The sequence below is a fragment of the Xylocopa sonorina genome, chromosome 11 (assembly GCF_050948175.1).
Source record: "Xylocopa sonorina isolate GNS202 chromosome 11, iyXylSono1_principal, whole genome shotgun sequence".
Classification (NCBI taxonomy): Eukaryota; Metazoa; Arthropoda; class Insecta; order Hymenoptera; family Apidae; genus Xylocopa; species Xylocopa sonorina.
Genome location: NC_135203.1, coordinates 7,387,014 through 7,400,656, shown reverse-complemented (window position 1 = coordinate 7,400,656; position 13,643 = coordinate 7,387,014). Strand labels below are relative to the sequence as shown.

At 40.0% G+C, this 13,643-nt stretch overlaps 5 protein-coding genes and 1 pseudogene across 5 annotated transcripts; all 6 read left to right on the top strand.

The window, feature by feature from the left end:
* The first annotated feature begins 320 nt into the window (after positions 1–320).
* On the top strand, positions 321–1,853 carry LOC143429286 (uncharacterized). Its single transcript, XM_076904818.1, has 5 exons — positions 321–1,123; positions 1,208–1,307; positions 1,386–1,496; positions 1,571–1,726; positions 1,800–1,853. The coding sequence occupies exons 1-5, from the start codon at positions 321–323 to the stop codon at positions 1,851–1,853; spliced, it is 1,224 nt and encodes a 407-aa protein (XP_076760933.1).
* A 548-nt stretch (positions 1,854–2,401) lies between these two features.
* LOC143429285 (uncharacterized) lies at positions 2,402–3,949 on the top strand. The gene is made up of 5 exons (XM_076904816.1): positions 2,402–3,204; positions 3,289–3,370; positions 3,460–3,570; positions 3,664–3,819; positions 3,896–3,949. The coding sequence occupies exons 1-5, from the start codon at positions 2,402–2,404 to the stop codon at positions 3,947–3,949; spliced, it is 1,206 nt and encodes a 401-aa protein (XP_076760931.1).
* A 44-nt stretch (positions 3,950–3,993) lies between these two features.
* On the top strand, positions 3,994–6,876 carry LOC143429284 (uncharacterized). Its single transcript, XM_076904815.1, has 7 exons — positions 3,994–4,064; positions 4,184–4,393; positions 4,506–5,252; positions 5,325–5,424; positions 5,502–5,612; positions 5,687–5,842; positions 6,826–6,876. Exons 1-7 carry the CDS (start codon positions 3,994–3,996, stop codon positions 6,874–6,876), a joined length of 1,446 nt encoding a protein of 481 aa, XP_076760930.1.
* A 394-nt stretch (positions 6,877–7,270) lies between these two features.
* Positions 7,271–8,885, top strand: LOC143429283 (uncharacterized). The gene is made up of 5 exons (XM_076904814.1): positions 7,271–8,082; positions 8,181–8,280; positions 8,357–8,467; positions 8,542–8,697; positions 8,757–8,885. The coding sequence occupies exons 1-5, from the start codon at positions 7,271–7,273 to the stop codon at positions 8,883–8,885; spliced, it is 1,308 nt and encodes a 435-aa protein (XP_076760929.1).
* Positions 8,886–9,360: 475 nt separating this feature from the next.
* On the top strand, positions 9,361–10,952 carry LOC143428966 (odorant receptor 4-like). The gene is made up of 5 exons (XM_076904265.1): positions 9,361–10,160; positions 10,229–10,328; positions 10,408–10,518; positions 10,599–10,754; positions 10,819–10,952. The coding sequence occupies exons 1-5, from the start codon at positions 9,361–9,363 to the stop codon at positions 10,870–10,872; spliced, it is 1,221 nt and encodes a 406-aa protein (XP_076760380.1). The 3' UTR covers positions 10,873–10,952.
* Positions 10,953–11,728: 776 nt separating this feature from the next.
* Positions 11,729–13,294, top strand: LOC143428965 (uncharacterized; annotated as a pseudogene).
* Positions 13,295–13,643: the final 349 nt, after the last annotated feature.

Sequence of the window (13,643 nt, the reverse complement as noted above, 5' to 3'; positions counted from 1 at the left end):
CACAAACTAGTATCTTAATAGCAAAATATTTTCCTACTTCACCGCATCTCAAAATCCATTAAAATATTTAAAAGATCAATATACCACGTAAATCGTACGAAATGCATGGTAACTTTAATTCGAATCACTGTATCCGTCATCGTAGCTCCTCTGTACACGAGAGACTACTGCTACAAGTTGTCGCAACTACGCGAATCGATCCATGAATAGTTCCTTTACAAAAAAATCGCGCAAGCGTTCAAGCAACTCTGTTGGTTCAGCAAGACATTAGAAGGTACGAGCAATTCAGTTGCGCTTACGACTTCCAATGAGTAGCCACGATGACGAATAAACCCTTGGTCGTACAGATAAATATCAACGCCCACAGTGACTACAGTCTCCAATTGAATCGATGGATCTTAAAACCGATCGGCGTCTGGCCACCCTCGCCCTCCACCACCAAACTAGAAAGAATCGTTTCAATAATTCTAAACGTAATTTGCTACAGTTTTATGGTGTCCATCTCAGTCGTTTGTCTACTGCATCTACTCTTAGAACAAGAAACGTTGTACGTAAAATTGGAGATCGTTGGTGCGCTAAGTCACTGGTTCCCCAGCAGCGTGACTTACACCATCCTGTTGCTTCGCAGCAGCGATATACGCAACTGCGTGCAACAGATGGAAAAGGACTGGCGAACAGTGGCTAAAGAGAGGGACCAGGAAGTGATGCTAAAGTACGCGAAATTCGGTCGCTACGTGGCCACGTTCTGCGCGGCGTTCATGCAGGGTGGCGTTTTGAGTTATTGCTTCGTAACGGCCTTGAACTCGGAGGAGGTTCGAGTTGGAAACGAGACGAGAACGGTGCGCGTTATACCGTTTCCTGTCTACAAGAAGCTAGTAAACTCTGACGAGAATCCTATGAACGCCATCGTCCTTTTCGCGGAATTTTTCGCGATATTCATCGCGAACTCTTGCACAGCTGGAACTTTCAGTTTAGCAGCTGTTCTAGCCGCGCACGCGTGTGGACAATTAGGCGTGATCAAGGTACGACTTGCGGAATTTGTGGATACATCGAGGAACCAGGAGAAAGCAAGTGCCTTTGGGAAAATTGGGACCATCGTTGAGCATCATCTGAGGACGCTCAAGTCAGATCTCGCATCTTCTTCTCGCTTTTTTTGATAATGAATTACCATTCTTGTGTTTGTTATTCATTTTTGCATTCTTTTCAGTTTCATCGCGTGCATCGAGAAAATGATGAACAGAATATACTTTTTAGAATTTTTTAGATGTACGTTGGCTATATGCTTGATTGGATACATGTTTCTTATGGTACATATCCAAAAAGATGGTGTTATATATTTTTATATGTTCTATTTTGTGTCGATTATGATTTTGGTATTTTTGTAGGATTTAGCTAACCATAATGTGAAGAATATGGCGACATTGTGCACATGTGCGGTGTCTATTTGTTTGAACATATTCATAATGTGTTATATCAGCGAAGTGTTAACAGCACAGGTGTTGTATTAATAAAAACAGAATACAATTCTATAAGAACTGTGATGAAAATTAATAGCGTGAATTCTCAACAGTGCAAAGAAATTGGCAATGTGATCTACATGACGAATTGGTATCATTTGCCTAATAAACTGATCCTGGATCTAATTTTGATCATCGTTCGTTCCAACTTGGTGGTGGACATCACGGCAGGAAAAATAGTTCACCTGTCTATTTATACATTTGGTCATGTAAGTACACTTGTCACTATCAATACACATACGTGATTGTATCTGTTTTCAATAAAAAATTGTTTCTATTTAGGCAATAAAAACCAGTTTTGCATATTTAAATATAATGCGACAAATGATACAGTGAAGTACAATTTCTGAAAACTCACCCCGGTAGATTTAAAAAATTTGATATACGTGTTGATAAATGTATGTTGCGTGTACTCTTGATATTATACATTTAAAAAATCCAGCATTCTACAGATTTTCTTTAGATCCACGAACCATTCAGCGCACTGATTAAGAAAACAATACAAAGATTATTACATTAATAACGAGATACTATTGGGCAGCTACACTTCCATCTAATTCCTATATCATTTAATTAATATCTAAAATATCAACACTAACAATTGCCTATCCTGCAAACAGTTCCAAATTAATTCAATAAAAAGCACAAGGAAAGCACTGTTACACGTTGAATCTAACCCGTACGACTCCCCCTGTCGAACACGATCGTTCAGTACGCAATGCACAACTGCAACAAGTTACTACGAAGACTAAACGAATCGATCAGCATAGGGTTCTCCATAAAAAAATTGCGCAAGCGTTGAACGTCTCCGCACGTGAACCAATATATACTGTACAAAGTATACTCGTTTCAGTTGCGCTCTAGACTTTCGTTGAGTAGCTACGATGACGAACGAAACTACGGTAGAAAAATCGAAACTCGACAATTACAGTGACTACAATCTGAAATTGAATCGATGGATCTTAAAACCAATTGGTGTCTGGCCAGCGTCACCCTCCACCACGAAGCTTCAGAGAACCATTTCCGTAATTTCGAACGTCGTCTGCTACAGTTTCATGGTATCCACCTCGATTATGTGTCTCCTGCATCTTCTCCTAGAATTGGAAACTGTGTACGCAAAATTGGAGATCCTTGGCGCGCTTAATCACTGGTTCGTCAGCAACGTAACGTACACCACTCTGTTGTTACGAAGTAACGATATACGTTACTGCGTGCAACAGATGGAAACGGACTGGCGAACGGTGACGAAAACGAAATACCAAGAGGTGATGCTGAAGTACGCGGTATTTGGTCGCTACGTGGCCACGTTTTGCGTGGCCTTCATGCAGGGTGGCGTTCTGAGCTTTTGCTTCGTAACTGCACTGAGCACGGAAGAGGTTCAAGCAGGAAACGGAACGAAAACGGTGCACGTTATACCTTTTCCTGTGTACAAGAGGCTTATAAACGTTGAAGAGAATCCTATGAATGCTATCGTGCTTTTCGCGGAAATTTTCGCGATATTCATCGCGAACTCTTGTACAGCTGGAACTTTCAGTCTTGCAGCGGTTCTGGCTGCTCATGCGTGTGGTCAATTAGGGGTGGTTAAGGTAAAAATTGCGGAATTTGTGGACTCGTCGAGGAATCAGGAAAAAGCAAGTGCTTTTGAGAAAATTGGGACCATCGTAGAGCATCATTTGAGAACATTAAAGTGAGATTTTACGTCTTGTTCCTTCTCTATCTGAAAATTGATTACTATTCTAATGCATTGTGTTAACGTTCGTATTTTTTTCAGTTTTATAGCTTGCATGGAGAAAATGATGAACCGTATATACTTTGTCGAGTTTTTTAGATGCATGCTGGCCATATGCTTGATCGTATACATGTTTCTCATGGTACATATTAAAGACGTTGATATTACACATTTTTATCCACCTAATTAATCACGATTTTTATATTATTGTAGGATCTAGCTAACCATAATATAAAAAATATGGCAACATTATGCGCGTGTGTGGCGTCCATTTGTTTGAACATATTTATAATGTGTTATATCAGTGAAGTATTGAAGGCACAGGTACCAAAAAATGGCCAGAATGGTTTAAATCGAAAGAGACGCGATTATACAAGAAGTCATGATAAAAATATTAATAATGTGAATTCTCAACAGTGCAAGGAAATTGGCGATGTGATTTACATGACGAACTGGTACAACTTACCCAATAAACTAATCCTGGATCTAATTCTGATCATTGTCCGTTCTAACTTAACGGTTGACATCACCGCAGGAAAAGTAGTCCATCTGTCCATCCATACATTCGGTCATGTATGTACACCTGTCAAGGGAAATATACATGTGCATTATTATATCTGTCTTTAATAAAAACACTCTTTCTATATAGGCAATAAAATCCAGTTTCGCGTATTTAAATATAATGCGACAAATGATACAGTGAAATACATTTCTAGGAAACTCACTTCAGTAGATTCGAAAAATTTGATGTACGAAAAATACATTATACATTGCATGTACTTTTCATATTACACATGTAGAAAATTCACTATATTACGGTATTATTTTAAATCCACGAACCTGTTTTAAGCTATCACACTTCCGCCTAATTTCTACCAAAAACTGCCTGTTCCATCAAAAACCCTGACAGCTATTATCCAATTTAATTTATTATCAGCTATATCCAATTTAATCCACAAAGATCACACAGAAAACAATATTGCACTTCGGCTGCAATCCCTGCAACCCTTCCTGCCAACTCGATCGTCCGACGTGCAATAAGCAACTGCAACAAGTTACGGCGGGGATTAGATGAATCGATCAGCAAACGGTTCTCCATAAAAAAATCGCGCAAGCGTTGTAAGTCTTCCCATGTGAACGACTATACGCCAGACCAAGTATACTCGCTTCAGTTGCGCTTTAGACTTTCGTTGAATAACAACGATGTCAACTGTACCACTTGGAATAGAGTCGAATGCCAGTATTCACAGCAACTACAGCCTCCAGCTGAATCGATGGCAGCTAAAACTGATTGGCGCCTGGCCAGCGTCACTTGCCACCTCAAAACTCCAAAGAGTCGTTGCTATAATATCTAATATCATCTGCTACAGTTTCCTGCTAGTCACCTGGATCATCTGTGCCCTGCATCTATTTCTAGAAGTGAATACCGCGTACCTGAAGTTGGGGATAGTCGGAGGGATGTGTCACTGGTTCGTCAGCAACGTAACGTTGACTACCTTCTTGATGAAGCATAACGACATACGCAACTTCGTGGAACAAATAGAGACAGACTGGCGAACGGTTACCAAAGAGAATCACCAGGAAGTGATGCTCAAGTACGCGAAACTGGGTCGCTACGTGGCGACGTTGTGCACGATCTTCATGCAGGGTGGTTTCTTGGCCTACAACGTGGTGGTTGCGCTGAGCACAGAGGAGATTCAAGTTGGAAACGAAACGAGAACGATTACTCGTGTACCATTCCCTGTGTACTCAAAGCTTCTAGACGTCGCTGAGACTACTACGAATGGAATAGTTTTCTTCGTGGAAACTTTTGCGATTTTTGTTGCTAATTCTTGCACAACTGGAGCTTACAGTCTATCAGCTGTTCTGGCTGCACACGCTTGCGGTCAATTAGGTGTGATCAAGGTACGAATTACAGAATTTGTGGACGCCTCAGGAGGCCAGAATAAAGGGAACGTTTTCGACAAAATTGGGATGATCGTGGAGCACCATTTGAGAACGCTCAAGTGTGTCTTTTCGTATTCTTTTTACGTTCTTCGAAAATTGATAACACGTTTAATATGTGCTGTTAATTTCAGTTTCATCGCGTATATCGAGAAACTGATGAACCGAATATACTTCTTTGAATTTTTTAGATGCATGATAGCTTTGTGCATAACTGGTTACATGTTTCTTATGGTACATATTCAGGGCACTGTTACGTGAATTGTTTCTTTCTCTAATTTATTTAATTGCAATTTTTATTTTCCTCCCAGGACTTAGCTGACCACGATGTCACAAACATGGCTTCGTTAGCTACATGCGGGGTGGCACTTAGTTTCAACATTTTCATAATGTGTTATATCAGTGAATTGCTGACGGAACAGGTACCAAAGCAACGTATCAGATCAAAATGGCATAAATTTGATTATCGTACGAACTAATAGCAAACTGTCAACAGTGCAAAGAAGTTGGCGATTTGATTTACACGACAAATTGGTATAATTTACCTCATAAAGTGATTCTTGACCTAGTTGTGATCATCATACGTTCCAATTTGGTGGTTGATATCACAGCAGGAAAGATTGTCCATCTGTCCATTCGCGTATTTGGTAATGTAAGTTACACTAATTCAATTTATGCGTTCGTAACTATGCTTGCCATCCCGCAAAATATTCTAAAAGCTTCTTTCTCCAGGCATTGAAAACCATTTTCGCATATATAAATATAATGCGACAGATAATATAGTGAAAATGATATATATGGCATGGACTTTGAATATTATACGTCTAGAAAGGAATAGATAACGCACTAATTACGAACAAATATAAAAATTAGTACCTCAATGACGATCTATTTTCAGAATGCCACACCTCCGTGTAATTTCTATATTGTTTCGCAAATACTCATCCGACTTTTATATTCTTTTCACATCGAAATATTTAGAATAGAGTTCTCGAATTTCTTCCATTCTGCCACCACTTCTCATTCGATACACAAAAATTCCAACAGCAACAGCAACAGCGACTGTCAACACGATTGTTCAACATAGAAGAGACTACTGCAACAAACTACTCTCGAGTAAACGGATCAACCAGCACACAGGCTTTTAATAAAAAAGCCGCAATCTTTTAGCAACTACGTTCGAACAAAGTATATTCGTTTCGGTTGTATCAGTTTTCTACTCTATCTATTTCTAAAGCACGATAATTTCTAAATGAAACTGAAAATGACCGCACTTGTTAGCTATTGGTTTTTTAGCAGCATGAATTACACCACGCTGCTAAGACAGAGCAAAGATACACGATACCGGATGGAGCACATGGAAGCTAAGGTGACAGGGGTGGAGAACCGGAAGGGGATGCTGAAGAACCCCCAAACTGGATGCTACGTGACATGACGAATTGATACAACTTACCCAATAAATTAATCCTGGACTTAATTTTGATCAATGCTCGTTCTGACTCAACGGTTGACATCACTGCAGGAAAAGTAGTCCATCTGTCCATTCACACATTCGGTCACGTAAGTGTATACCTGTTATAAGAAATATATACACATAATTATATTTGTTTTTAATGAAACATTCTTTCTACATAGGCAATAAAAACCAGTTTCGCATACTTAAATGTAATGCGACAAATGTTATAGTTCTATACACCTCTTGAAAACAAACTCTAGTAGATGTTACGAATTTGATGTACCAGAAATAAAATCCACCATTTTACGGAATTATTTTAAATTCACTTCCACCCAATTTCAGTGGAAAACAGCCTACCCTGTCAACAGTCCCAATTTAACCCACAAGATTCGCACAGAAAGCAATATTGCACATTGATCTACGCGACAGTTCCAGCCAACTCGTCCACCTGACGTGCGATAGACAACTGCAACAAGTTACCGCGAGGGTTTAGACGAATCGATCAGCATACGGTTCTCCATAAAAAATTGCGCAAGCGTTGTAAGTCTCCCCATGTGAACCACTATACGCTAGAGCAAGTATACTCGTTTCAGTTGCGCTTTAGACTTTCATTGAGTAACAGCGATGTCACGTGTACCACTTGCAATAGAGGCAAATACCAATGTCCACAGTGACTACAGTCTCCAGCTGAATCGATGGCAATTAAAACTGATTGGCGTCTGGCCAGCGTCACCTGCTACCCCGAAACTCCAAAGAATCGTTTCCGTTATTTCGAATGTCGTCTGCTACAGCTTCCTGCTGTTCACCTGGATCATCTGCGTGCTGCATCTACTCCTGGAACTGGATATCGTGTACGTAAAATTGGGAACCGTAGGAGCGCTTAGTCACTGGTTCGTCAGCTACGTAACGTACACCACTCTGTTGCTGCGAGGTAACGACATACGTAACTTCGTGCTACAAATAGAGAAGGACTGGCGAACGGTGACCAAAGAGAATCACCAGGAAGTGATGCTCAAGTACGCGAAATTGGGTCGCTACGTGGCGACGTTCTGCACGGTCTTCATGCAGGGTGGCTTTCTGGGATTTTGCTTCGTCACTGCGCTGAGCACGCAGGAGATTCAAGTAGGAAACGTAACGAAAACGGTGCACCTTATACCGTTTCCTGTGTACAAGAAGTTTCTGAACTACGAAGAGGACCCCATGAATAGAATCGTCTTCGCCATTGAGACCTTCGCGATTTTCGTTGCCAATTCCTGTACAGCTGGATCTTACAGTCTAGCGGCGGTTCTGGCTGCGCACGCTTGCGGTCAATTAAGTGTGATTAAGATACAACTTACTGAGTTTGTCGATGCCTCGGGAAACCAGAAAATGAAGAAAAAGAAGAACGTTCTCGGGAAAATTGGCATGATCGTGGAACATCATCTAAGAACGCTGGAGTGAGATTTTCCGTATTCTCCTTTCCCTTCTTCCTAAAATGAATAACACATATGGTTAATATAATAGTAAAAATTAATATATATGTTATTAATTTCAGTTTCATTGCGAGTATCGAGAAACTGATGAACAGAATATATTTTTTCGAATTTTTTAGATGCATGTTTGCTTTGTGCATAACTGGATACATGTTTCTTATGGTACATATTCAAGACACTGTTATATGATTTGTTCCTTTTTCTGACTAATTAATTACAATTTTTGTATTTTTCTCAGGATTTAGCTAATCACAATATCAAAAATATGGCTACATTAGCTACCTGCGTGGTATCGCTTTGTTTCAACATTTTCATAATGTGTTATATCAGTGAACTACTGACGGATCAGGTACCAAAGTATCATATCAGACCAAAATGAGATACATTTAATCGTCGTACGAACTAATAGCAAACTGTCAACAGTGCAAAGATATTGGCGATATAATTTACGCGACAAAGTGGTATGATTTACCTAATAAAATGATTCTTGATCTAATTTTGATCATCGTTCGTTCCAATTTGGTGGCTGAGATGACGGCAGGGAAAATTGTCCATTTATCCATTCGCGTTTTTGGCAATGTAAGTACACTTCTAATTCACCTTATACATACACGTCTTCCTGCAGAATATTCTCAAAGCTTCTTTCTCCAGGCAATAAAAACCACTTTCGCATATATAAATTTAATGCGGCAGATGTTATGGTGAAATCCGTTCACAGAAAATTCACTTGTAGATTTCAAAAACATGAAATACAGGAAATGCTATGATGTATATCGCATGTAATTCGCTTATTATACATATAGAAAACCCAACACGTTGCGTTACTTTAAATCCGCGAACTCATATCGCATTAATTACGAAGAAATACGAAAACCGGTATTTTAATAACGATCTACTTTCAGAATGCCATCCCTTCACGTAATTTCTACATTGTTTCTATATTTGTTTCAACTTTTATCTATTATTATGTCTTGAATTTCTCCTATTCTTCTATCACTTCTCATTCGATCCACAAGAATCGCACCAACAGCAACAGCAACAGTGACTCTAATCCTTTCGACTGTCAACATGATCGCTCAATATTCGAGAGACTACTGCAACAAGTTTCCCCAAGTGAACGGATCGATCAGCATACAGGCCTCTATAAAAAATTGCGCAAGCGTTCGACGACTCTGTTCGAACAAATGCGACGCAAGGTGTACTCGTCTCAGTTGTGTCCACGAGTTCGAACAGTGAACCACGATGACGAATAAATCCATGGTCGCAGAGATGGATCTGAGTCACAGCGACTATAGCCTTCAATTGAATCGATGGCTTCTGAAACCGATCGGCGCCTGGCCTGCATCGTCCTCCACCTCGAGGCGAGAGAGGATCGTCTCGATCTTACTGAACGTCATCTGTTATTGTTCCATGTTGCCCACCGCGATTCTTTCCTTACTCTATCTACTTCTAGAACACGACAGCTTCTACATGAAACTGAAAATGACCGCTCCTGTTAGCCATTGGTTTTTTAGCAGCGTGAATTACACCACGCTGCTGAGACGGAGCAAAGAGATACGATACTGGATGGAGCACATGGAAGCAGACTGGCGAACGGTGACCAGGGAGGAGGATCGAAAGGTGATGCTGAAGAACGCGCAATTCGGACGCTACGTGGCGACGTTTTGCGCTGCCTTCATGCAAAGTGGCATTCTGGGCTTCTGCTTCGTGACGGCTCTGAACACGGAGGAAATTCGTGTTGGAAACGAAACGAGAATCGTGCACGCGTTACCTTGTTTGGTGTACAAGAAGCTGGTGAACGTCGACGAGAGTCCCATGAACGAGATCGTTCTTTTCATGCAAGTATTCTCGGTATTCATTGCCAATTCCAGCACTGTGGGTACGTATAGTCTAGCTGCTGTTTCCGCTGCTCACGCTTGCGGTCAGTTGAACGTGGTTATGTTGTGGATCACGGAGTTTGTGAACGAATCGAGGAAGCAGAAAAAATCGATTGCTTTCAAGGAGATTGGAATGATCGTGGAGCATCATTTGAGGACGTTGAAGTGAGAATTTTCCTATCTTATTTTAGCTTAAAAATTGTTTCCACGATTATGTTACATGCTATTTTCAGCTTCGTATCCTGTACGGAAGCAGTGTTGAATCGTATATATTTTTTAGAATTATTTAGATGTATAATTGACATATGCATAATTGGATACTGCATTCTTGTGGTATATATTAATTACATATTATTGAAATTTCTTATTTTTTTCTGTAATTACACCGTTTAGACTTCTAACATTCTTGTAGGACTGGGCTGATCACGATGTTCAAACTCTAACCACGTATTTTCTAATTTTCACTTCAATTTCCTTCAACATTTTTATCATGTGTTTCATTGGTGAGATAATAACAGAACAGGTACCAAAATGTCGTGTACGAAACGCAATGAAAATTGCACAAGTTCTTAGCGAAGTTGTAATCACTTAATTTTTTACCAGTGCAAGAAAATTGGCGATGTGGTTTACATGTCGAACTGGTATTACTTACCCGACAAAATGGTCCTCGACTTGGTCTTGATCATCGTTCGATCGAGTGCAGTAGTTAACATCACTGCTGGGAAATTTGTTCGTATGTCGGTTGACACGTTTGGCCACGTAAGTCATCCTGCTGTTTCCAATTGATACGCGTCCATCTTCGTAAAACACTGTGCTCTTCCAGGTGATGAAAACCAGTTTCGCATATTTAAACGTGTTGAGAGAAATGACAAGATAAACGACGAACGTACGCATAAAGTATCAACTTTTAATGAATAATACGCATATTTGGATACCGTTTTTATACTATAAATGTATAAGACCAACGAATATAACACTGTTTAGGGTCACACAATTATGGCACATTATTTAAGAAACTGCACGACAACCAATACTCTGACAGTGCAATTTTTTATATCATGAGAAGTTATGAATTAAAAATCCAACAAATCATTCGTATTCATTTATCTTTACTCGTCATAATGATCAAATTCTCACTTCTCGTTATGAATACAGGAAGATGCAATAAATAAGAAAGAAAAATTTATTTTATAACAACGAAATACTGACTCTCGTAAGCGGTCGTCGAGCAATTACGCCACATTTCGAGCATCGTCCTTGAACATTACAAGAGCACGATGCGAAGATACAAACATGAAATGGGCGACCTTCAATTCGTGGTATCGCATTCTCTACAAATAAGAGCTACCTCTCCGTGCTCGAAATTTGTTTTCCTACCTTGCGATACTTACTTGAATTCATTTCACCATATATAATACAACATACTATATCAAGATATGTAGAATGTAAAATAAAGATAGTATTTATGATTCAACAGTCACAAATTCACGCTTTAACAGAAGAAGTCTGCACCAAATGCATCTCACGCGCACCTCCAACTAAACGATCGCCAGCATAAGAATATTACTCTGCACAAATCGTTCTATAGCGTGCACAGAACACTATCCAACTCACCCAACCGTTGCCAGCAACTTCTGAAGGGTACACTGCCGCAACAAGTAGCAGCGAGCGACTAGACGAATCGATCGGCGTCGAATCGTTCAGTGCAATCCGCGCAAGCGTTATGCAAGTCGATGCACTTGCTCCTCCCATTCAAAATATACGATTCAGTTGCTTCCACGACTCCATTCGACGTGCACCATGACACAGAAGACCGCGTTAATGGACGAGAAGCTGAAGAATCCTGGCGAATACAGCTTGCAGTTTAATCGTTGGTTTCTGAAACCGATTGGCGCCTGGCCGTCTTCAGCATCCACTTCGCGACTCGAAAAAATCGTTTCGTTCGTTTTGATTATTCTCTGTTATTCCTCCATATTATTCACAGTAATCCCTTGCGTGCTCTACATCATCCTTGAGGACGAAGATGTCTATTTGAAATTAAGAACGATCGGTCCATTGGCTCATTGGTCTATCGGTGGGGTTAATTACACTTTGCTGTTGCTACGAAGCAAAGAGATACGTGATTGCGTGCAACATATACAAAACGATTGGCAAATCATAACCAAAGAGAGTGATTTACAAGTAATGATGAAGAAAGCGAAAATCGGACGATACGTTGCCGTTTTCTGCGCTGCTTTCATGCAGGGTGGTGTCTTGTGCAACAGTGTAGCTGCAGCCATTACTGCGTTGACTACTGACATTGGCAATAAGAGCAATACTGTACCTCCTTTACCTTGCACACCCTATAAGAACTTGCTCGCGATTGACACCAACCCGACATACGAAATGGTCCTAGTTTCGCAATTCGTCTCTGGATTTATCGTAAGCTCGAGTGCAGTTGGCGCTTATGGACTTGCTGCTGTGTGCGCGGCTCACGCTTATGGCCAATTGAGCATAGTAATGACTTGGATCACTGAATTCGTGAACGATTGGAAAGATCGAAGAAACGTTCCTTATAATAAAATGGGCGCGATCGTTGAACACCATCTGAGGGTGTTGAGGTAAGATCTATTTGAAATTTCACTCGCCATTAAGTAGCCAGATTTTTCTACATGAATAATCGACTGCAGTTTCATAGATCGTATCGAAAGTTTGATGAGTCGAATATGCTTCATGGAACTGTTCAAGTGTACACTGAATATATGCATGATTGGATATTACATCCTTATGGTACGATGAATGGATTATGGGAATTGGTGATATTAATTTTCAATTGAAAGTGCATTGTTTGTTTTAGGAATGGGCGGATCACGATGTCCAGAATCTCACCACGTATTTCATGATACTTGGCTCAATGAGCTTGAACATTTTCATTGTGTGTTACATTGGGGAAGTACTTACAGAACAGGTAATAAATGTATGAGAAATTGATAGTTCAAGTATAATTAATTGGGAACATGGTGAACGTAGTGCAAAAGAGTGGGCGAGGTGACTTACATGACGAATTGGTACTACTTACCAGAGAAACGTATTCTCGAGTTGAGTCTGATCATCGTACGATCCAGTTTGGCCACTAAAATCACTGCTGGGAAGCTGTTTCACATGTCCATATATACATACGGCCAGGTAAGTCGACACGTCGCTTATATTCCAGTGCTTGGATTACCCTGAAATCAATTAATGTTCCAGGTTATGAAAACTGCTTTTGCGTATCTGAATCTGTTGCGACAAGTAACGTGACGAAATATGTATCATTGACAAATTGCCACGAACACATGTAAGTCGTAAAATATAAAGAGTAGTGCAAGTACTTGTTACAATTCCTGTAATGCGAAATTATATGTAAAATATTGTTGAAATTCTCGATTTTTGATAGAAACTATTTTCCATACTCGTACTACAACCATACTAACAAAGTCACTATAAGCTTGTTCCTCCATCACACATTTAATCGTATAATAATTAGAATCTTAAAATTTACGAATTTACCTCGCAACATTATAACCACGTAGTTTCATTTCTGAATCGCCATCTGACTGTCTGAGGTCTTTATCTCACGACATCAAGCTTCGATTAACCGTCACTCTACTCAGCTATACAGTAAAAAAT